Source organism: Mesoplodon bidens (genome assembly GCF_964165515.1).
Source record: "Mesoplodon bidens genome assembly, chromosome: 10".
In the NCBI taxonomy this organism is placed as follows: domain Eukaryota; kingdom Metazoa; phylum Chordata; class Mammalia; order Artiodactyla; family Ziphiidae; genus Mesoplodon; species Mesoplodon bidens.
Genome location: NC_138172.1, coordinates 31,828,532 through 31,856,468, shown reverse-complemented (window position 1 = coordinate 31,856,468; position 27,937 = coordinate 31,828,532). Strand labels below are relative to the sequence as shown.

Here is a 27,937-nt window from a genome sequence, read left to right as displayed (position 1 = left end):
ATGTGAACACTGAAAGAGTGAACATAAAGTGCTTAGCTCAGGGTCAGGTGCTTTAATTATTACTGAAACCCTTGCCAATCATTTGCACCATCTTTTTTTGCCATCAAGTTTGCCCATCTTTCTCAGTAGCTTCAGCCCCAGGCTTCTTTACCCATCTGTCCTTTGGAACCCATCATTGGCATTTCAGAGGTACTCTCACCAACTTCTTGACTACTCCGTGATTTTTGGCCATGCTGTTTTGCTTATTTCTAGCTCTTGGAAACTTTCACCACAAGCTTTACATACTTCCACTTTCCTGCTACTAGCGGAAATCACAAAGCTGATTCAACATAGAATGTGCCAAATTTGCCAGATTGACTGAGAGAATCTGTCTGATGGCATGGCAGTCTTCTTTTGTTCATTTAAATGATGGCTTCTCAACCCAGGATATACACCAGAATTACCTGAAGAGCTTTGTAAAACTACACATGTGTGGATCCCACCCTTCAGCCCTAAGAAGGAGACTTGTTAGGTGTGGGACCTAGGCATACCTATTTTTTTGTTGTTGTTTGTTTCCCTTTGTATTTATTTATTTATTTATTTATTTACATCTTTATTGGAATATAATTGTTTCACAATGTTGTGGTAGTTTCTGCTGTATAACAACATGAATCAGCTATATGTATACATATATCCTCGTATCCCCTCCTTCTTGTGTCTCCCTCCCACCCTCCCTATCCCACCCCTCTAGATGGTCACAAAGCACCGAGCTGATCTCCCTGTGCTATGCGGCTGCTTCCCACTAGCTATCTATTTTACGTTTGGTAGTGTATATATGTCCATGCCACTCTCTCGCTTTGTCACAGCTTACCCTTCCCCCTCCCCATGTCCTCAAGTCCATTCTCTACGTCTGCGTCTTTATTTCTGTCCTGCCCCTAGGTTCATCAGAACCTTTTTTTTTTTTTTTTTTAGATTCCATATATATGTGTTAGCATACGGTATTTGTTTTTCTCTTTCTGACTTCCTTCACTCTGTATGACAGACTCTAGGTCCATCTACCCCACTACAGATAACTCAATTTCATTTCTTTTTATGGCCGAGTAATATTCCATTGTATATATGTGCCACATCTTCTTTACCCATTCATCTGTCGATGGACACTTAGGTTGCTTCCATGTCCTGGCTATTGTAAATAGTGCTGCAATGAACATTGTGGTATTATGGTTTTCTCAGGATATATGCCCAGTAGTGGGATTGCTGGGTCATGTGGTAGTTCTATTTTTAGTTTTATAAGGAACCTCCGTACTGTTCTCCATAGTGGCTGTATCAATTTATATTCCCATCAACAGTGCAAGAGGGTTCCCTTTTCTCCACACCCTCTCCAGCATTTACTGTTTGTTACAATTTTTTTTTTTTTTGCCATACGCGGGCCTCTCACTGTGGCCTCTCCTGTTGAGAGCACAGGCTCCGGACGCGCAGGCCCAGCGGCCATGGCTCACAGGCCCAGCGCTCCGCAGCATGTGGGATCTTCCCGGACCGGGGCACGAACCCGTGTCCCCTGCATCGGCAGGTGGACTCTAAACCACTGCACCACCAGGGAAGCCCTGTTTGTTACAATTTTTTGATGATGGCCATTCTGACCAGTGTGAGGTGATACCTCACTGTAGTTTTGATTTGCATTTCTCTAATGACTAGTGATGTTGAGCATCCTCTCATGTGTTTGTTGGCAATCTGTATCTTCTTTGGAGAAATGTCTGTTTAGGTTTTCTGCCCATTTTTGGATTGGGTTGTTTGTTTTTTTTTATATTGAGCTGCATGAGCTGCTTGTTGATTTTGGAGGTTAATCTTTGTCAGATTGCAAATATTTTCTCCCATTCTGAGGCTTGTCTTTTTGTCTTGTTTATGGGTTCCTTTGCTGTGCAAAAGCTTTTAAGTTTCATTAGGTCCCATTTGTTTATTTTAATTTAATTTTTATTTTTTTAATATGCAAATTTATTTATTTAATTTTGGCTGCATTGCTGCATACGGACTTTCTCTAGTTGTGGTGAGCGGGGGCTACTGTTGTGATGCACGGGCTTCTCATTGAGGTGGCTTCTCTTGTTGCAGAGCATGGACTCTAGGTGTGCGGGCTTCAGTAGTTGTGACATCAGTGCTCACTACTTGTGGCTTGCGTGATCTAGAGTGCAGACTCAGTAGTTGTGGCGCATGGGCTTAGTTGCTCCACCGCATGTGGGATCTTCCTGGACCAGGGCTCAAACCCGTATCCCCTGCATTGGCAGGTGGATTCTTAACCGCTGCGCCACCAGGGAAGTCCTATTTTTGTTTTTATTTCCATTTCTCTAGGAGGTGGGTCAAGAAGGATCTTGCTGTGATTTATTTCATAGAGTGTTCTGCCTATGTTTTCCTCTGTTTTATAGTGTCTGACCTTACATTTAGGTCTTCAATCCATTTTGAGTTTATTTTTGTGTATGGCGTTAGGGAATGTTCTAATTTCATTCTTTTACATGTAGCTGTCCAGTTTTCCCAGCACCACTTATTGAAGAGGCTGTCTTTTCTCCATTGTATATTCTTGTCTCCTTTTTCAAAGATAAGGTGACTATATGTGCGTGGGTTTATCTCTGGGCTTTCTATTCTGTTCCATTGATCTATATTTCTGTTTTTGTGACAGTACCATACTGTCTTGATTACTGTAGCTTTGTAATATAGTCAGAAGTCAGGGAGCCTGATTCCTCCAGCTCTGTTTTTCTTTCTCAAGATTGCTTTGGCTATTTGGGGTCTTTTGTGTTTCCATACAAATTGTGAATTTTTTCTAGTTCTTTATTTGTTTATTTATTTTTAAATTTTTGGCTGTGTTGGGTCTTCATTGCTGCACGCAGGCTTTCTCTCTCTAGTTGCAGTGAGTGGGAGCTACTCTTTGTTGCAGTGCACGGGCTTCTCATTACAGTGGCTTCTCTTGTTGCAGAGCACAGGCTGTAGGTGTGTGGGCTTCAGTACATTTTCACAACATTTTCACAATGTTGATTCTTCTAATCCAAGAACATGGTATATCTCTCCATCTGTTTGTATCATCTTTAATTTCTTTCATCAGTGTCTTATAGTTTTCTGCATACAGGTCTTTTGTCTTCTTAGGTAGGCTTATTCCTAGGTATTCTCTTTGTTGCAGTGGTAAATGGGAGTGTTTCTTTAATTCCTCTTTCAGATTTTTTGTCATTCGTGTATAGGAATGCAAGAGATTTCTGTACATTAATTTTGTATCCTGCTACTTTGCCAGATTCATTTATTAGCTCTAGAAGTTTTCTGGTAGCATCTTTAGGACTCTCTATGTATAGTATCATGTCATCTACAAGCAGTGACAGTTTGCTACTTTTCCGATTTGGATTCCTTTTTCTTCTTTGATTCCTGTGGCTAAAACTTCCAAAACTATGTTGAATAATAGTGGTGAGAGTGAGCAACCTTGTCTTGTTCCTGTTCTTTGAGGAAATGGTTTCAGTTTTTCACCATTGAGAATGATATTGGCTGTGGGTTTGTCATATATGGCCTTTATTATGTTGAGGTAGGTTCCCTCTATTAGGCATACCTATTTTTTTTTTTAATGAATTTATTATTTATTTATTTATTTATTTTTATTTTTGGCTGCTTTGGGATTTCGTTGCTGTGCACAGGCTTTCTCTAGCTGTGGTGAGCCCGGGCTACTCTTTGTTGCGGTGTATGGGCTTCTCACTGCGGTGGCTTCTCTTGTTGCGGAGCACAGGCTCTAGGCACGCGGGCTTCAGTAGCTGAGGCACGTGGGCTTAGTAGTTGTGGCTCGCAGGCTCTAGAGCGCAGGCTCAGTAGTTGTGGCACACGGGCTTAGTTTCTCCAAGGCATGTGGGATCTTCCCGGACCAGGGCTCAAACCCATGTCCCCTGCATTGGCAGGCGGATTCTTAACCACTGTGCCACCAGGGAAGCCCAGGCATACCTATTTTTAAAAAGTCTTGGGTTGTTCTTTTGGACAACTAGGTTTAAGAACTCTGCTCTATTAAGTTTCTGGCAACTGTTTTATGTGCTTTGCCTTATCCTCAAGTCCCAAATTTCCCTTCTCATGTTGTCTGCTGTGAATCCATACTTCCTGGCTCTGTACCTGTATTTCCAGCTGCTTGCTTGGTTGTTTCCTCTTGTATGTCCTACTTTCACCTTATAATTACTCTGTACAAAGCCTAATTCCCACCTTCAAACTAGAGCAGTCCACTAACTTCCCAGTTTCATTTACTGCTCCATCATTCTGTAAACACTCTAGCTCAGAATATTGGTATCTTTTCTGAATCCTGTCTCTTCTTTACCTTTAGCAGTTGTCACCTACACCATTTGTCTCCCTTCCCTGCTACTACTTGTTTTTCCAGATGCCAACCTAGAATGTTACAGTAGCTCTCCACTTCTGGCCACCATATTTTGCCAACCCACTGCCTCCAAAATATTCTTCTGTTACAGCTTTATTCATATCATTCTCCTGCTTTTAGAAGCCTTAAGTAGCTGTGTCATACTGTAGAATAAAGTCTGAAATGCTTACCTGTACACTTGAGACCCTCAAAAATGTGGACTCAATTCAACCTTTTGATTTTATTTCCCATTACTTCCCTTAATATACGTTAAGCAACGTTATTTAGAGGCAAGAGGGAGAATAAACTCTTTTTGAATACTAGCGCTGCCACTTGCCAAAATGGGATCTCAAGCAAGTTTAGCTTCTTTGACTTCAGTTGCCTCATCTGTAAAAATAGAACATAAAAGTAACTATTTACATGGTTTGTCATAAGTAGTTAACATGTATAGTGTGCTTAGCACCTATACATGTTAACTACTGGCACCTAAAGGGCCTTGAAATGTATTCTTTACCTCCGCCCTCCAGTCTCCTCCAGCTGCCCTCATTAGATGTGCAACTCGCTCACATCCTTCTCATTTTCTTTTTCTTTGCTCATGCCACTCTCTCTGCCTTTCCTTCCATTTATAGCTTTTGAAATCCTATTCTTTTTTTTTCTTTACCCTCTTCATAAATGCCCCTGCCCTTGTCCATTTCAAATTCCCACAGTGCTTTATAGCATTTTTCCCCCTTTGTTGTTATGTTAGATATTTCTAGTTGTGTGTACAAACTGAATTGAAATCTCAAGGACAAGGACCTGGTTGTAGTCCTCTTGGTTTTTCCTGTCATTCCCAGCATGCTCCTTTGTAGCCAGCATGTTTTCAGTGAATATTGAGCCAACAGGTAAAGCCAAAGAACCAACCAAGTCAAAAGATAAACCAACAAGCAATATCACTCCAAGAGAAATAAAGTAGCAAATTAATCCACATACCTAGATAAAGGATTCCTCTAATCAAATAAATAGGTCGAAACAGGACTTCTCTGGGAAATAGCTGACTCTGAATCTAGGGCAGAAAATGTATAAATTGAATTTATAAGATTTTTGTTGTATCAAGAAGCAATGGAGTTATTTAAGACTGCTGAGTTTCTGTTAGAAGAACTCAGGAATTAACGTGGAATTTTGACTGATTAAAGATTAGACTATTTGAGCATCAAGCAATAATAAGAGCAGTGGATTGAAATATATCAAATATGTTTAAATCCATAAAGTTACAATGATACTCAAAGAGAGAAAAATATTTGATCACCTCTGGAAGAACTTAGGAAACCCATTTCTCATTCTGAAAACAGATAAAGAGAAGAATAAAGCATTTGTGTTACCTTTCCTGTAGGAATTATACCTGAGATAAACAAGTAGTTGAAGAAAATGTTTCTTTTAATCCCTGAACTCCAGCTCACAAATGAAGACAGGATGATAGAATATCAATTCAAAAAAAGTTTTTCTAAGACAGTCTCTTCAGCAAGTGGTATTGAGAAAGCTGGACAGCCACATGTAAATAATGAAGTTAGAACACACCCTCAGACCATACACAAAAATAAACTCAAAATGGCTTGAAGACTTAAATATAAGACGTGACACCATAAAACTCCTAGAAGAGAACATAGGCAAAACATTCTCTGACATAAATCGTACCATCATTTTCGTAGGTCAGTCTCCTAAGGCAATAGCAAAAGCAAAAATAAACAAATGGGACCTAATCAAACTTATAAGCTTTTGCACAGCAAAGGAAACCATAAAGAAAATGAAGAGACTGCCTACAGACTGGGAGAAAATATTTACAAACGATGCCACCGACAAGGGCTTAATTTCCAAAATATACAAACAGTTCATACAACTCAATAACAAAAAACAACCCAATCAAAAAATGGGTAGAAGACCTAAATACACATTTCTTCAAAGAACACATACAGATGGCCAAGGGACACATGAAAAGCTGCTCAGCATTGCAAATTATTAGAGAAATGCAAATCAAAACCAACAGTGAGGTACCACCTCACACTGGTCAGAATGGCCATCATTAAAAAGCCTACATGTAACAAATGCTGGAGAGGGTATGGAGGAAAGGTAACCCTCCTACACTGTTGTTGGGAATATAAATTCGTGAAGCTACTATGGAAAAACAGTATGGAGGTTCCTTAAAAAAAGAGTTGCCATATGGATCTAGCAATCCCACTCCTGGGCATGTATCTGGAGAAAACTCCAGAAAACCCATAATTTGAAAAGATACACGCACCCCAGTGTTTATCGTAGCACTGTTTGCAGTAGCCAAGACATGGAAGCAACGTAAATGTCCATAGATAGATGAATGGATAAAGAAGATGTAGTATATATACACAATGGAATACTACTCAGCCATAAAAAAGAATGAAATCATGCCATTTGCAGTAACATGGATGGACTAGAGATTATCATACTAAGTGAAGTTAGTCAGATAGAGAAAGACAAATATCATATGATAGCACTTGTACATGGGAATCTAAAATATGACACAAATGAACTTATTTACAAAACAGAAAAAGATTTACAGACATAGAAAAAAGACTTATGGTTACCAAAGGGGAAAGGGGGTGGGGGAGGGATAAATTAGGAGTTTGGGATTAACAGATACAGACTACTATATATAAAATGGACAACAAAGTCCTACTGTATAGCACAGGGAACTATATTCAATATCCTATAATAAATCATAATGGAAAAGAATATGAAAAAAGAACATGTATGTATTTGTATAACTGAATCACTTTGCTGTATACCAGAAACTAACAGAACATTTGTAAATCGACTATACTTCAAGTTTAAAAAATTTTTTTCTTAATTTGAAGAGTACTTGTCTATCCAGCTAACTTGCCCTGTCTCTTTTCTAACCTTAAAAAAAAAAAAAAACAGTCTTAGAAGCTTTATGTAGCAAAAAATACCAGAATGAAGGTTTGGTAACTTTCATTTTAGATTGCAGTCAAAAGACAATTAGAGGGACTTCCCTGGTGGCAAAGTGGTTAAGAATCTACCTGCCAATGCAGGAGACAAGCATTCGAGCCCCAGTCTGGGAAGATCCCATATGCCTCGGAGCACCTAAGCCCGTGCACCACAGCTACTGAGCCTGCGCTCTAGAGCCCTCCAGCCACAACTTCTGAAGCCCATGCGCCTAGAGCCAGTGCTCCGCAACAAGAGAAGCCACCGCAATGAGAAGCCCATGCACTGCAACGAAGAGTAGCCCCCGCTCTCCGCAGCTAGAAAAAGACCGCGCACAGCAACAGAGACCCAAAGCAGCCAAAAATAAATAAATAAATAATTTTTTTAAAAAAGGCAATCATATGAATAATTTCCCATCCTGGAAATGTTAAAACCTCTCATTTGGGTCTTGTTTTTTTTTTTAGTGTCTCTGGAGTTTTACTTCCCGTTACTGCCGGTCATCTCAAGAGACCCTTCAACCTACTCAAATAGATTGTGGTATTGACCTTCCTACTCAATGCAGGGAAGGAGACAGAACCAGACTCCAACATACTAGTAGTTTCAGTCTCCCAGTCCAGGGTCTTAAACAGTTTTTAAACTTGTCATAGTGAACATTGGTTCTTTAAGTGGTGTATGTGTAAAGAGGTAATAGAAAAGGCTGACTATATATCATAAAGTAAATATATTAACTCAAAAGCAAAATAAATAATCTGTATAAGATAACAGAGAAAGAACTCATTTAAATGGCCGTCAGGTTGTATAGTCTTAATTCTGATTTTTAATAAAGTGCCGTAAATACAGCAGGTAATTGCAGATTTTTCTCTGCAGATACCTTGTTTTCCCTCGACACATGTTTTTCATGTTTTAACGTTTCTGAAATTTGCATTTAGCTTACAATACATGTGTACATTTAACATGGCAGTGTTCCTGCAGCCTCCTTACCCCGCCCAAAAAACTTTAAAGTTGTGTTTTACAATTAATTTTGGTTTTGAATCTTGGCAGTATGACAGTAATAATGTTTCTGGATGAATTTCGAGAGCAAAGTTTGTTTTAAAAGTGCTTCAAAAATGCTTTAGGGGCTTCCCTGGTGGCGTAGTGGTTGCGAGTCCGCCTGCCGATGCGGGGGACACGGGTTTGTACCCCGGTCCAGGAGGATCCCACATGCCGCGGAGCGGCTGGGCCCATGAGCCATGGCCGCTGAGCCTGCACGTCTGGAGCCTGTTCTCCGCAACGGAAGAGGCCACGGCAGTGAGAGGCCCGCATACGGCAAAAAAAAAAAAAAAAATTGCTGGGCTTCCCTGGTGGCACGGTGGTTGAGAGTCTGCCTGCGGATGCTGGGGACACGGGTTCGTGCCTCGGTCTGGGAAGATCCCACAGGCTGCGGAGCAGCTGGGCCCGTGAGCCGCCGTGAGCCGTGGCTGCTGGCCCTGCGCATCCGAAGCCTGTGCTTTGCGGCGGGAGAGGCCACAGCGGTGAGAGGCCCGCGTACCGCAAAAAAAAAAAAAAAAAAAAAAAGCTTTAGAGCAGTATTTTCCAAAGTAGTTTCTTCATAATACCATGTATACCATATATGTTATACCATAGAGCCAGTTCCAGTGTTCCTAAAAAGGGGAGCGGGGATTCTCAATGGTCAAATAAGTTTGGAAAACACATCTAACCTTTAGAGCCTCATTATGGACAAAAAACCCATTAAGCTCTGAGAAAGCCTGTGGTTTAAATAAATAAAAACTCTTTAAATGTCTTTTAACCAAGTATTTTCCAAACTCTTCTGACCCCAAAATCCTTTTTTGTTAATACCTGCTAGCACTCCATTTTAGGAAATGCTGCTAGGTTGAGTCATTAATAAAAGTATTAGAATGAAACATTTTTGTCAGGTTGCTTTAAATACTTGCCTTTTGCAAATTGAAAAGATTACTAACATTTCTATGTATCTGTTTACCTAGTTGTCACAAGAACCTTTCCAAAGGCAGGTTTGACTAGACTAGATTGTCAGCTTAGTCAGACATGATCTTTAACTGCTTTCAATAGTACAGCAACCTCGAACTGCCCAGGTAGTATTAGCCCTTGGTTCATCTCACAGATCTGTACATTGGTCCAGTTGCTGGGCTTCAGCGTGATATATGTGAGCAGAAGAAATCCTTATGTAACATGTCGTAGGCTGCCAGCTCTGGCACTACAGTTTTATTCTGTAATTCACTGTACCTTTTTTTTTTTTTTTGCGGTACGCGGGCCTCTCACTGTTGTGGCCTCCCCCGCTGCGGAGCACAGGCTCCGGACGCGCAGGCTCAGCGGCCATGGCTCACGGTCCCAGCCACTCCACGGCATATGGGATCTTCCCAGACCGGGGCACGAACCCGTGTCCCCTGCATCGGCAGGCGGACTCTCAACCACTGCGCCACCAGGGAAGCCCCACTGTACCATTTTTTAAAAAACAATTTTATTATCAGTTTAAATATATTGGTAAATTATCAGTATTGCTGGGTCTTCTTGTTTTGTGATCCTCTATTTATTGTAGCCTGTTTATAGTAAATCTCTGGGGGAGCCATCAAGCTGGGATAAATCCATCCCTTCCCTGTCTTCTGCCAGGGAAAGGAGGCAGTTAGGTGCTTCTTGCAAGTAGAGATGAACACTATTGTCCTCGTGGTAAGAGATACCTTCTCCTCTGAGTAATGGAAATTAAAAATATTAACTAGACATGTTCTTTGACATTCATTGAGCATTTATTAAATACCCTCTTTGTACCAGATAACTCTGCTAATTACCAGGTTTAAAAAGTGAGAAGCAACAGTCATTGCTACCCCCAGAGAGTTGACTCTAATTGGTCAGACAATGGTTGTGGAAATGGTAAATATTCACAATGCAGTGTGTTTAGTGTTATAAGTAGACATAGATTCTGGGGACACCTAGCTCAGATATTGAACTTTAGTAAAGGAAGTAAAAAGTCTGACCCTGGAGGATAAATAGCCTTTGGTTATGCAGTCAAGGGGATAAAGGACATCACCGACAGAGAGCACAGCTTGTGTAAAAGGCATGGGGTTATGAAAAGTAAGAAATTTGGAGATGCGGGTAGCTTGGTTTTGTATAGCGTATCTATGGTAGCAAGACGGGAGGGTGAGACCTGAAATGAAGGTCAGTGATTCGTGGCGATAATTGCTGTGTTAGGCAGAGAGTTTCATCACCCTACATTAGCTTTTAATTAGAGTTTGTTAAACTAAATGAATTAACTCTTTGAACCCTGAAGGACGTAATATCTGAAGAACAGAGAAATTTAAAAAAATCAACTTTAAAAAAAATAAATTTATTTATTTATGTATTTACTTATTTATTTTTGGCTGCGTTGGGTCTTCCTTGCTGCACGCGGGACTTCTCTAGTTGCGGCGATCGGGGGCTACTGTTCATTGTGGTGCACGGGTTTCTCATTGCGGTGGCTTCTCTTGTTGTGGAGCACGGGCTCTAGGCCTGTGGGCTTCAGTAGTTGTGGCATGTGGGCTCCAGAGCTCAGGCTTAGTAGTTGTGGTGCACGGGCTTGACTGCTCCGCAGCATGTGGTATCTCCCCGGACCAGAGCTCGAACCCGTGTCCCCTGCATTGGCAGGTGGATTCTTAACCACTGCGCCACCAGGGAAGTCCCCAAAACCATCAACTTTTAAACTATGAAAATAATTTTTTTCTGTAAAAGAAAGAGAAGCTCTGTACAAGTACTGCTTTTGAGAGGTTTTGTCTCTTGAAATCTTCTGAAGAAGGAGGAAGTAAGAAGCAATGATAAGAAACTGTCTACAGGACTTCCCTGCTGGCACAGTGGTTAAGAATCCGCCTGCTAATGCCGGGGATGCGGGTTTGAGCCCTGGTTCGGGGAGATCCTACATACCGTGGAGCAACTAAGCCAGTGAGCCACAACTACTGAGCCTGCACTCTAGAGCCTGCAAGCCACAGCTGCTGAGCCTGCATGTTGCAACTACTGAAGCCCGTGAGCCTAGAACCCGTGCTCTGCAACAAGAGAAGCCACCACAGTGAGAAGCCCATGCACCGCAACAAAGAGCAGCCCCTGCTCGCTGCAACCAGAGAAAGCCCGTGTGCGGCAATGAAGACCCAAAGCAGCCAAAAATAAATAAATAAATAAATAAATTAAAAGCCTTAAAAAAAAAAAAAAGAAGCTATCTACAAAGTGACTGATGTAATGTTATATAAAGATGTTTGGAGGTGGAGGAGGAAACAACCACCGAAAAAACAAAAGCGTAATTTTAAATACTGAACTGGGAACTTCAGACTTGAGTTCTAGCCAACAGCTCTGATACTTAATAGCAGAGAGTTGTAGAAGCAATTTCACTTGTCTGAGGTCTTGGTTTTCTCGCTCATAAAATGGGGTATTGAATGGCATATTCCAAGCTGTTATTATACAGAACTTTAGAGTTTTGTGAGGTATGGATAGGAGTTATAGGTTGGGGACAGGAGATTTAGGACTAAGGGCTAAATTTTAAACTGGGTACTAGTTGTGCTTAGGTTTTTTTTCTTTTTTTTTGCTGTACGCGGGCCTCTAACTGCTGTGGCCTCTCCCGTTGTGGAGCACAGGCTCCGGACGCGCAGGCTCAGCGGCCATGGCTCACGGGCCTAGTTGCTCCACGGCATGTGGGATCCTCCCGGACCGGGACACGAACCCGTGTCCCCTGCATCGGCAGGCGGACTCTCAACCACTGCGCCACCAGGGAAGCCCCACTAGTTGTGCTTAGGTTTTGATGCTAGCATATAGAGGGGAAAGTGCGTCTCCCCCTCACCCCCACCCTGACCCTCAATTGTATTTCCATATACTCCAATGACCTTGGTTCATTGTTGCTATAACATTGGACGTTAGGACACTTTTCAAAGCAATTTTATCTGTGATTCTGCCTTGCAGTTGTGATTCATTATGGATAGGAATGATTTTCTCCAGGGGAATGAATATTGTCGTAAACCACCAAAATTATTTTCTTTCCCAGAAGTTATTATATTTAAGAATAAAATATATGTTTAGACATGAGAGGTATGAAGGTTTATATTTTTATACAATTATTTTATCCATCTTATTTGTTTGTTTTAACCAGTTACCCATGGGTGTATTGTTTCCACAATAAAACTTTTTCTACCAGATGGTATGGAAGCCCGGCTCCGCTCAGAGTGAGTATAATATAGAGCTATGAACTTTTTGTATTCATTACATTGGTTAATAATAATCTAGATGATAGTATACTGTTTATACTTCAGGATTATTCTAATAATGTTAGAAAATTGATATAGTACTTTTGGACTATAATATACTACAGTATAATTGCTTTTCACATTAGTTACAATTCTAGTAAATAATAATGTGTAAGGAGGCACAGTTATTTTGTTTCCAAAATTAACTTTATAACTTATATTTGCTGGAAATTTAGTTTTTTAGAATATTTGGACTATGTAAGTTATTGATGAGTGATAATTGTATTCATTTTGATCTGCATTTCATATATGACTTCTTAAACTATGGTTGCCTCTGAAGTTAATGCCAGTGTCATAATCTTAAAGGACTTTAAGGATGTTGACACAGTTAGTAGTCTATATTGGTGGGAGGTTTTGGAGGGATTTTCCAATTCTGTAGTTTTTTCTTTTTTTAAAGAAGCAGTGGAAAGGTCACTTAGAGGAGGACAAACTTGAGAGGGAAAAATTGCTCATAAAATGCAAACGTTAAAATGTAAGCATAAATACATTTTGATCTTGTACTTTTCACAGAGTATTATTATGAAGTGTTAGAGGGAGCTAAACAGTCTTTAAACTGAAGCATTTTTTATTTTGAATAAATATGAATATTGGGTATGGTAGAGGCTTGTTTCTACACCCAGCATAATATTTTCTGTCCTACAAAAGCAGAAACAAATATCTGAGGGTGGGAGGTTGAGAGCAGCAGTAAGTTGAAGGTGAAGTAGAGTAGTGAGTAGGAAAGAGAAGGAAAAAGGAAGCAGAGAGAGATCCTCTTATTACTATGGTAGTGCTTTCATTAGAATTATTGTATATTATGCTTCAGTTGGAGTTTGTTTTTTTTTAAACCTTTCAGGATATCTGAATAAAACAGAAAATTTAAAACATTTTAAATTTAAAATGTTAATCTGTTCCCTATTCTAAATTATAGCTTAATTATTAAAAATATAGTTAACTTTGGGAACATTAATGTGACTTAGCTTTTAATATGAGTTAGTCAAGAGTTAAGGTTTTAAAAATAAGAGTAACTATTAATCAACTAATAACAAATGGCTTCTTAAAGACCTGGATGTTTGTATTTGATAATGAGATTTTTCTTTCATGGATTCAAAAGCTTTGAGCAGCTGCATAAAGGGTCATGTCTGTTCTCAGCTTCCATCCAATAGGGCATATGAATTTTTTCAAAGTCTGCATCAGTGAATTGTGTTCCTATCCCTCTTGTTTCCCCAGTGCTTTTCATCTTTGTCCCTTTTTCCTTCTCTTTGTTTGGTTTTTCTTATGTGGTTAAATGTTAGCATCATTTAAAATTTTGCTGCCAGTTTCATTGTGTGTAATCTGGTTGACTTTTTGGAGAAGATGAATTTTGAACAGGCAATCCTGGAGCTGGAGGAAGATCAGAACGGTCTTTAGAGGTAGATAGTCTGGTTCAAAGCCCAACTCCACCTGTTCTGTGACTTGATCAGGCCTCCCTTTTCTCATTTGAAAAATGAAGTTAATAATAGTACCTATTGAGCAGGAATTTTATGAGGAGGATTAAGCAAGACTGTACACTTAAAGAGTTTAGTGTAGTACCTGGTGCATAATGAGCACACGATGAATACTGTTTCTCTTCTTGTAATCTAATATTTTCTAGCAATCAAGATGCTTTTAAGTATGCCAGGATGCTTAGAGTTCAAGGTACATTGTATACATACCATTTAATATTTTTAAGGTCTTCAGTAGGTATACCGTTCTCAAAAAGCTGATTCTTTTTTCTTCCTTGATTTTTATTTTTATTGCACAAATAATTTTCAAATAATAAGAAACAGAGAAAAATTGCCTATAATCCCACCACCCTAACACTAAATAAGTTTTCCTTCTACAGTTCCTTGTTGCATATGAACTTTTTTCCATAATTCAAACAAAATACACCTGTATCCACAATAGTTTTTGTAAAGTACAAATATATATCACTTATGGAATGTTTTGCTAGATTTTTAGCCTTTTGTTTATGAACCAGATTTTCATGAGAACGGAAAGTTTTGTACTTGGGTCACTAAGAAAACTGGTTTAAAAAAAACAAAAACAAAACCTCCGGGGACTTCCCTGGTGGTCCAGTGGTTAAGATTCCATGCTCCCAGTGTAGGGGGCCCAGGTTCAATCCCTGGTCAGGGAACTAAGATCCCATATATTGCAGCTAAGCCCACGTGCTGCAACTAGAGAAGCTCGTGCGCCGCAACAAAGAGCCCAGGCACTGTGATGAAGGCTCGGCACAGCCAAAATAAAAAACAAAAAACCTCCATTAATACCATTTGCTTCTATTTAGACTTTCTCAAGTTCATTTCCCTGTATGTGCATATCTACAGAGAAAAGGTATATACCCAAAATGGCTATATCTGGGTGCTGGCATTGGGTAGTTTTTATTTATTTCCTCATGCTTTACTTCACACATTTTCCCTAGTCAATATGTATTATTTGTATAAAATCAAGAAAAAGAAGCATATTTAAAACGTCTATTCCACTTTTATGGGGCAGAGGAAAAAAAACTAAAGCTGTATGTAATTTTTTAAACCTTCATTAGGCACCAGATTTGTTAGGGCCTTGTATAGGTTCTGGGGAGGCAGAGGTGAATTGTTCAAAGTGCTGAGAACACAGATGTGAAATCAAAGGAGTAGAACAGGGGATTATATGGTCTCAGTGGGGGTCTGTACAGGATATCATGGGAGCTCAGAAGGGAAGTGGGGGCTAATACTTAATATTCCATTTTATTCAGCATCTTAGTGTATTTGTGACTAATTGAATTGAAATATTCTTAGGATATTTGCAGTTACTACAATGGAATCAGAATTGTCATCCCTATTTTTAAGTCCTGCAAGATCAGTTTGTCAGCAACTTACATGTGATTAACCTGTTGAATCTAGGAACTTTACCTAATCAACCATCAAGCAGACCATTACCAGACTGGCCTCTAGGATATGGAGTGAGGAGCAACTGGTAGGGGCTATGGGTGGCAGTCTTGCTCTGTGCTCCGTCTACTCACCCTCCCAACCCAATTACAGTATCTTACAGTGCTTGTAAGACAGGAACCCTGGCTTCCTTAGCGGCTCTGTTCTCATGGGAGCGGTAGTAGTGATCAAGTGCTACTATGTCTAGGTACCTTTTTAAGCTCTTTACTTATATTCACACATTTAATACTCACAGTAACCCTATGTGGTTAGTTTTATGATTATCCCCATTTTATGGATGAGGAAACTGAGACCTATAGTGGTTAGATAACTTGCCCAAGATTATATACCTGGTAAGTAGAGCCAAAATTTGGACCCAGTCAGTATAGCTTCTGAGCCTGCATGCTTAACTGCTACACTGTACTGCCTCTTATGTACTTTATAAGGCCCAAAAGGCAATTAATACCAATTAATACTGTGTTACTGTTTAGTTTTAAAGTGATATACTGAGTTAGATTCATAACTACATGTAAGCTTTCAGTGTGTGAGGTGGCTGGGTAGAGAAGAGTAGTACTAATGTTTTGGTTTGCTGAAGTTGTTCTCCACTAGAATGTATTTTCAAATTATAGCCTTCTTTACAGTAGAACTTTGCTTTTTAAGGCTTTCTGTATAGAAGTATTTAATTTTAAGAGAACTTAATTTACACATTCTAAAATTTTAAATGGATAATTTAAGGAGTGTTTCTTTTCTGTTTAGAAGTTCTTATAACCAAGGAATTCACCATAACCCTCATTAATAGTAGATCCAGCAAGGGCATTTAATACGTTTTGGATTTTGAATTTGTGTTTAGAAATACATTAATGTGTAAAAGTTTTGTGTATTTATTACCTTGTTTTCTAACAATTCTATATGTTTATGAAGGATTAAAAAATAATTCACATTCTTTTAATTATATGAAAACAAGTGTGTCAACTTTGGGGTTTAAGATATTCTTGTACTGTCATACTCTATTTCCTCTGTTGTCAGGAAATTAGATAAAAATTCTAAATTTTACTTTTCAGTGTCATCCATGCTCCATTACCAAGTCCTGTTGACAAAGTAAGTTGCTGATGATTCTTTTTTCCAAACTGATTCAGCTATATTGCTTTTGAAAATGTTTGTTTGTTCATTTTTAATATGCTTTGCCTAGAAACTTACTTCTCTTTTGTAACAAAAATACAAGAATGCATATAGCTGTATAGTTATTCTAGTCTGATCTTCAAAAACTGGAGAATTTAGGATGGATGTTTCTTAGGACAAAGCCTTTGTTATCTCAAGTCAGTGGCTGACTCTAGACTAGAAGCATTTGTTTTGCGCCTAGCCATAGGTAAGAAGTGTTAGTTACTACTTTTTATTCTATAATACATTTCTGCCTAGAAATATTTATTAAAGCTTTGCACCCAGATAATTTACTCAAAATATACCTACACATGGAAATAACACAGAAATATGGGCGTACAGCAATTCCTCTTTAATTGTTCTTGAAGATCAGTTTTAACTTGATTTGGACAGAAACTTTGCAGTAATTACTTGTTAGAAAATATTTTTCTTTTGTTCAGAAATAATGGTGTATTAAACTGTAGATATCATTGCTAAGTAGCAAAAAAAAAAAGCTCTTGTATCTTTTGTCATTAAAGTGTATGTTGAGTTTTCTTAGTAAAGTAACTAAACTATTGGGGAAAACATTTGACTTTTTTTTCCTTCCATTTGGATAAAGAATGAAAGCCTACCTGAAACTGAAGTTCTCTGTTAGATTCCTTTTTTAGAAGTGAAAGTGGTTAAACATCAACCTCAGCAATACCAAGAGTCATTTCAGAAGTAAATAATGGCCTTGCTGATTTAGGACTAACTTTTAAAAAAATAATGCCACCTCTCTGCCTTCTACTTAGCATCTTAGTAAAAATAGACTTTCTGAGCTTAATAAGGAATGATGCTGTTAACATCACTAATAAGTTAACATATAAGGCTTGGGCAGTGTTGAGAATATGGATAAATGAATGATACAGCAACCTGTTAGTGCCTTTTTTAAAAAAATAACTCTGTGGTTCTATATTCCACACCCAGGAGAATCCCTTTATAGAAGTTATTTCTTCCAATACTCTTTGAGTTCTAAGCATTTTGGATGTGACTTTAATGTTTAAACACTATTATTTCCCATCTTTTTCTTCTTAAAACCTACCTACAGTTTAAAGGAAAAAAAGACCTTTTTTCATTGCCTCTGGCCATTGGACAAAATATTGTATTTCGTGTCCTGCTTCTCCCCACGCGCCCACATACAAATATCATTTTGAAAATGGCTACTTCTAAACGAATTGTGACTTGTTGACATATTGAAGAACTATTTGACAATGAATTTTAAAGGGGAAAATGTAGATCTGTTGATTTAGCAGGTATTATTTCTGGGTAAAGAAAAGGCTGTATTGCCTTTGTGCCGTAAGTTTGTGATTTAGTTTATCAAGGAATGTTTTCATGGGTAGCACTTGTTGCACCATCCTGCTTGTAAATCCCAAACTGATCAGCATAATACAATACCATTTATACATTCTAGACATGGAGCAGAAATATTTTGAAAACTAAAGGAAATTGTTCATTTAAAAAATAATTTTTATTTTGCATATTTCAGTAAATAGGCATTGCAAGGACTTGATTTGGCTTTAATGTCTTCTGCAAATATTTTGTGTGACTGTCGATGGTGTGTCATTTTGTTTCTAGGTTGCTGCTAACACTGCAAGTATGTACTCTCAGGAACTATTCCAGCTTTCTCAGTATCTTCAGGTAAAATAAATCTTGAGAATTCTTAGTCTTTAAAAGCAGAACTTAGATTTGATTTTGCTAGTTCACAAATATAGGCTAAAGAAATACTGGCTGGATACAAGTACAAAAGAAATATCTTTTTAAAGTACAAAAAAAAATAAAAACAGGTCTTATAAAAAAAGGATTTAAAAAATCCGATTGTTAAGTCTAGAGAAGATAAGGTTCTGTACAAGAGAAGTTTTTTTCTTCACATATGAGGAAGTTCCACAGTTGTTCTTTATCCAAAGGTGACTTTTAAATAAAATTAAATCCGGAGAGATTTTGGTTGTTATTAATAGCTATAATAGCAAATAATATGAACTATTAAAATATTAACTATTAATAGCAAATAATTATGCAACACTTACTATATGCCAGACTCTAGCAGACTTTAGCACTTTACCTATATTAATTCATTTATTATACAATAAATGAATTAATTATACAAAATTCCTGTAAGGTACATATTTTATTCCCATTTTTATAGATGGAGTAACTGAGGGACACGGAAGTTTAAATAGCTTGCACAATATCACACACCGAGTTCTGTGGTTGAGCTGGGATTTGAACCCAGACAAGTCAGACCTCAGAGTCTCTCTTTTTTTTTTTTGCGGTATGTGGCCCTCTCACTGTTGTGGCCTCTCCCGTTGCGGAGCACAGGCTCCGGACGCACAGGCTCAACGGCCATGGCTCACAGGCCCAGCCGCTCCACGGCATGTGAGATCTTCCCGGACCGGGGCACGAACCCGTGTCCCCTGCATCGACAGGCGGACTCTCAACCACTGTGCCACTGGGGAAGCCCCAGAGTCTCTATCTTAACTACTGTTCTGTGCTGCTCAATCTGTAGAAAGATCTCTTGGTAGGGCAGATGCTTAGAATGGGCTCCTGAAGAAGTTAATGCCATATTTAAAGAGCCGTACAGATCTCTAAAAAGAAAACAAGTGGTTGTTCTTTCTTTTCTTTTTTTTTTTTTTTTTTTTCTGAGTTTGGTAGATTTAGACCGGATTATGGTTATTATTCTAGTGAGGGAGCATGATTAAGGAAAACCCTGAATCAGGAGTTTAGAGATTTGAGGTTTTTATCTTGGCTCCTACTCAATGAGTTCTGTGACCTTGGGTGAGTCAGTTTACATATGTAGGTCTTCAGTTGCCTTTTGTTTAAAATGATAGGACCAAACCAGTGATCCTGTGTCCCTACATTCTTTTATAGGTCAATCACTAAGAGCAGTTGTACCTCAGTTAGGAATGTACACATCTGTGAAAATTATCAACGCATTAATCAGATCTTACCTTCTACTGGGCATAATGTAATGGTGGATTGAAAAGTGGTTTTACACACTTGCAGTTTAGTAGGTAGACTCTAGCCAGAATTCCCTGTATTTGACCTTTGGCTTTAACTTCTGACCTGTTGGGAAAGTTGTTTGTACCTCATTTTCCTCATCTATGATATGTGTATAATAATAGCACTCACCTCACAGAATTGCAAAGAATAAATGAATTAATGCAGGGAATTCCCTGGCAGTCCAGTGGTTAGCATTCGGTGATTTCACTGCTGAAGGCCCGGGTTTGATCCCTGCTTGGGGAACTGAGATCCCACAAGCTGCAAGGGACTTCCCTGGTGGTCCAGTGGTTAAGACTCCGAGCTCCCAATGCAGGAGGCCCAGGTTCGATCCCTGGTCAGGGAACTAGATCCCACATGCCGCAATGAAGATCCTGTGTGCCACAACTAAGACCCAGCGCAGTCAAATAAATATTCAAAACAAAACAAACAAAAAAAAAGAATTAATACATGTAAAGCACTTAGAACAGTGCCTGGCACATAGAACGTATGCTGTAAATGTTAGTAGTTGTTTACCATTCAGTAGGGAGTCACATTAATTGACCTAGATCTCTCTCATTTTTAAAAAAATTTATTTTATTTATTATTTTTGGCTGCATTGGGTCTTCATTGCTGCGTGCAGGTTTTCTTTGGTTGCGGTGAGTGGGGGCTGCTCTTCATTGTGGTGTGCGGGCTTCTCATTGTGGTGGCTTCTCTTGTTGTGGAGCATGGGCTCTAGGCGCACGGGCTTCAGTAGTTGTGGCGCGCAGGCTCGGTAGTTGTGGCGCGTGGACTCAGTCGTTGTGGAACACGGGCTTAGTTGATCCGCGGCATGTGGGATCTTCCCAGACCAGGGCTCGAACCCGTGTCCCCTGCAATGGCAGGCGGATTCTCAACCACTGTGCCACCAGGGAAGCCCAATCTCTCATTTTTAGAGGTAGAAGCAAACTTTGAGATTAATCTGATCTAAGCTTCACTTTTCATATGCGAAATATGGTAAAATGATTTCCCAGGGCTATATACTACAGTTACTAGTCATCGTGGACTGTGAATCTAATGTTCTGACTCACGCCAGTACTCTTTCCAACTTTCTTGTCAGTTCTTTGAATATTCATAATGGCATAATCTTTCACTGTTCTTTTTCTAATTCTTTGAGGGGAAATTATACTGGATTGTCTTTTCTGTATACATCTTTTTGAATTGCTGAAGTTCTAATATAAGTTGTAAACCTTTTGAATAAAAACTGAAATAGATGCATTTCATGCCTTAGAACTAAAAGCCCATTCCTGGAAGTGTTAGATTTCTGTTAGGATGTGGTTCATGGAGTTATGAAACTCTAAATGGAATTGAGTAAAAAAGGAGAAATTACACCATCTAGTGGAAGTAGTGGTTGTTTGGTGGTTTTGTTTTTAAGTAAAACTTTTTGCAGCATTAGTGTAACTTCCTGGATATTAGGAATGTTTTAGAAGTTTAAAATAAACTTGGCACCTAGTCCCTTTTAAGTGTAAGCTGTGTTTTAATGTGTGTTCTGAGGTGGAATGACTTTTATTAGATTCCTTAATCTGTACTTTTAGAGTTATATTAAAAAGCAGTACCTCTGGGGCTTCCCTGGTGGTGCAGTGGTTAAGAATCCGCCTGCCAATGCAGGGGACACGGGTTCGAGCCCTGGTCCAGGAAGATCCCACACGCCATGGAGCAACTAAGCCTGTGCGCCCCAACTACTGAGCCTGCGCTCTAGAGCCCGCGAGCCACAACTACTGAAGCCTGTGTGCCTAGAGCCTGTGCTCCACAACAAGAGAAGCCACCACAATGAGAAGCCCACACACCGTAACGAAGAATGGCAAGCCCGTGCGCAGCAACTAAGACCCAGTGCAGCCAAAAATAATAAATAAATAAAATAAATAAATTTGTTAAAAAAAAAAAAAGCAGGGGCTTCCCTGGTGGCGCAGTGGTTGAGAGTCCGCCTGCCGATGCAGGGGACACGGGTTCGTGCCCTGGTCTGGGAAGATCCCACATGCCACGGGGCGGCTGGGCCCGTGAGCCATGGCCGTTGAGCCTGCGCGTCCGGAGCCTGTGCTCCGCAACGGGAGAGGCCACAACAGTGAGAGGCCCACATACTGCAAAAAAAAAAAAAAAAAAAAAAAAAAAAAAAAAAAAGCAGTACCTCTGACTCTAATTAGACCAAATTTTCCCTAATCATTATTTATCAAGGATGTGGAGAGCAACAAATGAACGCTTTAAACCTCAAATACTGTGTTTGAAGTATATACTTCTCAGTTGAGGTGGCTCAGAGATATTATGGTAGTAAATAATGTTCTTCTTTGGATAATGACAGAAATAGAAGAAAGTGATTTTAAAGATGTGCCAAAACCGCAACTGAATGCTGTGAGAGCATTTTCACCTTGACTTGCAGTGATGGAGACCCTCTTAACAGCTATCAAATGTTAACAAGTGACCTGGAGATAAGGCTTTGCTTGCCAGTGTCTTTCTCTATAAAAATATTCCTTTGCAGCTGCCAAATAGTTATATAACTCCTTGACCCCTTAATTACATTGAGCTAACGCTTGGTGGACTCTTACTTATATTTGGCATATTCGACTATGGCTAAGTGTTTTACAGTCACAGAGAGAATTAGAACACCTGAAAATGGAGTAGACTGTGAGAATAAAGCAGTCTCTCTCTCTTTATATATATATATAACACTGTGTTTATATAACATTTTTTTTTTTTTTTTTTTTTTTTTTTTTTTTTTTTGCTGTACGCGGGCCTCTCACTGCTGTGGCCTCTCCCGTTGCGGAGCACAGGCTCCGGACACACAGGCTCCGCGGCCATGGCTCGCGGGCCCAGCCGCTCCGCGGCATGTGGGATCTTCCGGCATAGGGGCACGAACCCGTGTCCCCTGCATCGGCAGGCGGACTCTCAACCACTGCGCCACCAGGGAAGCCCTATATAACATTTTTAAAAGGAAAAATTAAAAGTTATTTCTTTTGTAGATGTCTGCTGATGTAGCTAAGCCATTAGGAAGTATCTTTGCTGCTAACCAGATTGTTTGGGTTTAGTTTGGAATGAGTTTGTTCTCACCTCGCCCTCTCTCTCTCACCATATATATATATATATATATACATACACACACACACACACACACACACACATATATCTTTTAAATGTGTATATATAAAATGCAGGGTTAAAGCATTTGTCAGATTTTCTACTCTAGGTTTTTGGGTTTTTTTTTTTTTTTGCGGTACGCGGGCCTCTCACTGTTGTGGCCTCCCCTGTTGCGGAGCACAGCCTCCGGATGCGCAGGCTCAGCGGCCATGGCTCACGGGCCCAGCCGCTCCACAGCATGTGGGATCTTCCCGGACCGGAGCACGAACCCGTGTCCCCGGCATCAGCAGGTGGACTCTCAACCACTGCACCACCAGGGAAGCCCTAGGTTTTTGGTTTTTTAAACTCTTGTTAATTACAAGTAAAAAAACAAAAACAGGTGACCTGTTTTCTGTTATAGGGGAAGTTGCAACTAGAGCACCCCTAATAGCACTACTTACAGCTCAACAAATGAGGCTATAATGATGTGGCCTAAATATATTTTACGAAGTAGATTTATCAGATTTGAAAGTAAGATACACTGTGGGATGTAATATGAGAATATTTTCAGAATGTGCTAAAAATTGATTACTCTTCAAAGGTGTCATGCTGAGTTTATTAGAATTTCTTTTGTGATTTATAATATTAGGAGGCCTTACATCGGGAACAGATGTTGGAACAGAAGTTAGCCACGCTTCAGCGGCTACTAGCCATCACCCAAGAGGCTTCAGATACCAGTTGGCAGGTATTCCAGTTGCCTTTATATTCAAGAAGCATTTAAGCACAGTATAATATCCCTTAGCTGTTGATTAAGCTAAAACTAAAATTTTGTGGCAAGCAAAGGCAAAGTTATTTCCTAATGAACAAATAATGAAAATCTAGCATTTTTCAGTGGATGTTGGTCAACGTTATGATTTTAGATCTTTTCTGGCAGTAGCAACCTTTTTGATATATATTTTTTTATTACTCTGGGATTTTATTGATATTTAATTTTTCTTCAACAGGCTTTAATAGATGAAGATAGACTCTTATCACGGTTAGAGGTTATGGGAAACCAATTACAGGCTTGCTCCAAAGTAAGTATTAATCTCAAGTACATAAAGAAGAATGCATAGTTTTTTTTATGTGGCTTCATGTCTTTGACTGTCATTTTGAATACATGCAAAAACGTTTATACATTTTCACCATTCTTTTTAATCTTCTATCATTATGGGAAATTTCAAACATACATGTAAATAGAAAGAACTGTATAGTGAATACCCATGTACAGCTCTCTCTTTTTTCCATCATAGTTGATATTTGTTGGAAAACCAGGTCATTTGTTCTGTATAATTTCCCTCAATCTGGATTGATATTTAAACATTCTTCTGGCTCCTCCTTCCATAACATAAATTTGTAATTTGAGCTACAGATTTAGATCAACTCTGATGTAGGCTCAACTTTTTTTTTTTCTTTCAACAACACTTCGTGGGTAATATTGTGTACTTTCACCAAGAAGCACCATAGTGTCTAGTTGTCTTTCTTTTTGAGATATTAGCAGTCTTTGATTATCCTTTCGTAGATCCATTCTTTTATTAAGGGTTGCAAAAATGGTGATGTTGTAATTCTATCTTTCCTTCATTTACTAGCTGAGTCACTTCTATAAAGAGAAACTTCCCGGGCCTCCCTGGTGGCGCAGTGGTTGAGAGTCCGCCTGCCGATGCAGGGGATACGGGTTCGTGCCCCGGTCTGGGAGGATCCCATATGCCGCGGAGCGGCTGGGCCCGTGAGCCATGGCCGCTGGGCCTGCGCATCCGGAGCCTGTGCTCCGCAACGGGAGAGGCCACAACAGTGAGAGGCCCGCATACCGCAAAAAAAAAAAAAGAAAAAAAAAAAAAAAAAAAAAGAGAAACTTCCCCACATAAACCATTTTGTTATCCTGTGATACATTTTCTTTAGGCAAAGCAGGATAAATGATTTTCTCCCTTTATTTACTGGATTTCAAAATAATGCTTTGGTTCCTTTTCATCCACCAAAGAATGAGCAATGAAGTATTTTTTTCCCCCAACTTAGATTTAAATATATTTCATGTGTATAAACCTATTTCATTTGTTTTCCTTATTGATTCCCAGTTATCCCATCTTTGGTCTATAGGAACTTCTTCAGGTTGGCACCTGAGTTCTTTTGGTAGAACCCTGGTAGACTTTGATAGCTTCCTGTTGTCATATCAGACAAGATAGTCCATACTCATCTTTTACATTTCCTGCCTTAGATGTGGTATCAGCTTTTTCCTCAGGGTGCTGTTATTCCTTTTATTATTAGTTATTATTTTTAAATGCTTGGCCCCTTTAGAGGTAAGAGATTATTTTTGCCCATAAATGTAAATGTTGTGGCTTTCAGAGAATATGGCAAGTAGAAGAGTTCATTCATTTTGTATACTTGAGAGAAATTTTCAGTTTATTTCGACCTTTTTTTTTCTGTTGGAAGTGTGAATTAATATATTTGTGAAGGCATAATTTATTAATGCAGCTTTTAAATACAGCTTCAATTAATACAGAGTCAACATAATTTGTGTTTGGAGGTACCTTAATATAGAACTCAAAGAGCATCACAATGTGTTGTTTTTTTCAAATGTAAATACTTAAAAAAAAATAACTTGGCTATAATTATAAATATTTTTGAATCCTAGAATCAAACAGAAGATAGTTTACGGAAGGAACTTATAGCATTACAGGAGGATAAACACAACTATGAGACGACAGCCAAAGAGTCCCTGAGGCGGGTTCTTCAGGAGAAAATTGAAGTGGTTAGAAAACTTTCAGAAGTTGAGGTATTTAAATTTAACAAATACTAAATAGTACTATGATTTTAAAATTTTAGCCTAAAAGTGCTAGCATTTCAGGACATTTCAAACTTGGGTATTATTATATAGCTAGAAAATTTTTCCTGTCTATCTGGTGGGAAGGAGCAGTATGCTGTTTTCATTGTCAGGAATTCTCAACGTAACCCTGTGAGTTCTGGCGCTTATGGTCTCTAGTCAGTGGTTGAGGAAATAAAAGCCTAACCAGGGAATTTTACTATTTGCACTTTGGTTAGGATTCAGCCTCCACACAATGGACCATGATATGTGCCAGGGAATTGATCTCATTTCACATAGTTTTGTTTTTCTTCCAGTTGAGGATAGTCAGTGTTAGGTAGAGAGCAACACCACTATTCTTACTTTACCCATCCTCCAGAGAGGAAAATTGTGCCTGTTTGGAGGTTCACAGGGGAAATTATCTCTGAGGTCCTTTCTGGGTCTTTTAGGAATAATCAAAATGTGATTCTCATTGCTTTAAAACAACATAATTGATAATATGGGTTATTCTTTTGAACTACTGGAAAATTACCACAGAAGTTACGTGTTACTGGATTTAGTTAAAATGTCCATTGTAAACTAAATAGTAAACATATTTTAAGATAAGGATAGTTTCTATCATAGCCCCATCCCGAAGTGACTGATTCACTGTCATGTCATTAATATGACATGCAAGGAAAGAAAATTGCTAATTGTCTTCTAATTTTATTAAATTGATTCTGTGCACATTATTAAACTTGCTTTCAAGAATTGATAGGCTTAAAATATTTTCAAGACTAAAAGTCATAACCAATGGCCTTTAAAAAGTGTAATTATGGGGCTTCCCTGGTGGCGCAGTGGTTGAAAGTCAGCCTACCGATGCAGGGGACATGGGTTCGTGCCCCAGTCCAGGAAGAGCCCACATGCCATGGAGCAGCTGGGCCTGTGAGCCATGGCCACTAAGCCTGCACGTCCAGAGCTTGTGCTCCGCAATGGGAGAGGCCACAACAGTGAGAGGCCCGCGTACTGCAAAAAAAAAAAAAAAAGTGTAATTATATAAAGTATTGTCCTTTTCTCCCTCCCCCTGTTTTTTGTCTTTCCAAATTCTTGGTATTTTCTGTTTTAGCATGTACGTGAAGTAAATTGAAATTCTTATGTTACTTAACTCAGCTTTGTATAAAGTCCAGGGTAGATGCTGATTTTAGAACAGCCCATAGAGTTACACATTTTATAAATTGAATTTAGAATGTGCATTTATGCTAAATCAATTGCCTGTAAATTTGAATTACAGCGAAGTCTGAGTAATACTGAAGATGAATGTACCCACCTGAAAGAAATGAATGAACGGACTCAGGAAGAACTAAGAGAATTAGCCAATAAATATAATGGAGCAGTTAATGAGATTAAAGATTTATCTGATAAATTAAAGGTAGGTATTTCTCAACCTAGAAGTATGTAAATTAATCGTCCCTAATACACTGGATAGCTTAAGAGTTAGTTATTGCTGAATAGTTGTTGATGTAAAATTTGGTAATGGTTTAAATTTATAGTAAAAATCAGGTGCCATTTAGCCCAAACCCCCTTACCACAGATAACTGAAAGTTTGTATAAGCTGACATATTTCCTCTGGATGGAAATAAATAGTACTTCATAATAGGCATTTTTAAATATGTAACAGGAAATAGATGAGAGTCAGCAAAACCCAAGATATTTAGACTTTTGAAAAACTGGAATCTGCTTATCTTTCGGGTGTCCCAAAATCAGGGCCCAGCTATGTTAGTGCTAGTACAAGCCCAGAGGGAACCTTGGAGTGATTCCTTCCAGGGAGGCCATTGGCTTCACTTTAGCTGCATCTCCTTGTAGCTATAGGACATTTAGGATGAGGACAGACCAGACCATAGGTAATGCCAGGTTGGTCCTGTAAAACAGGGGTCCCCAACCCGCGGACCGTGGACCACTAATGGTCTGCGGCCTGTTAGGAACCAGGCGGCACAGCAGGAGATGAGCGGTGGGCGAGCAAGCGAGCGAAACTTCATCTACCGCTCCCCATCGCTCACATTACCACCTGAACCATCCCTACCCACCCCCCCATCTGTTGAAAAATGGTCTTCCACACAACTGGTCCCTGGTGCCAAAAAGGTTGGGGACTGGGACTTCCCTGGTGGCACAGTGGTTAAGAATCCACCTTCCGGGCTTCCCTGGTGGCGCAGTGGTTGAGAGTCCGCCTGCCGATGCAGGGGACACGGGTTCGTGCCCCGGTCTGGGAGGATCCCACGTGCCGCGGAGCGGCTGGGCCCGTGAGCCATGGCTGTTGAGCCTGCGCGTCCGGAGCCTGTGCTCCGCGGCGGGAGAGGCCCGCATACCGCAAAAAAAAAAAAAAAAAAAAAAAAAAAAGAATCCACCTTCCAATGCAGGGGACGCAGGTTCAATC

The 27,937-nt window shown here is 39.4% G+C and overlaps 1 protein-coding gene across 15 annotated transcripts in view; it reads left to right on the top strand.

The window, feature by feature from the left end:
* Nucleotides 1–27,937, top strand: part of SLMAP (sarcolemma associated protein) — a 153,598-nt gene that overhangs the window by 71,131 nt on the left and 54,530 nt on the right. For all 15 annotated transcript variants that reach the window (XM_081247441.1, XM_081247439.1, XM_081247437.1 and 12 more), the window contains exons 3-9: nucleotides 12,402–12,474; nucleotides 16,517–16,553; nucleotides 18,207–18,269; nucleotides 23,341–23,436; nucleotides 23,696–23,767; nucleotides 25,360–25,500; nucleotides 26,798–26,939. In XM_081247441.1, the coding sequence (XP_081103567.1) occupies nucleotides 12,402–12,474; nucleotides 16,517–16,553; nucleotides 18,207–18,269; nucleotides 23,341–23,436; nucleotides 23,696–23,767; nucleotides 25,360–25,500; nucleotides 26,798–26,939 (624 nt within the window). The remainder of the gene's footprint in view (nucleotides 1–12,401; nucleotides 12,475–16,516; nucleotides 16,554–18,206; nucleotides 18,270–23,340; nucleotides 23,437–23,695; nucleotides 23,768–25,359; nucleotides 25,501–26,797; nucleotides 26,940–27,937) is intronic.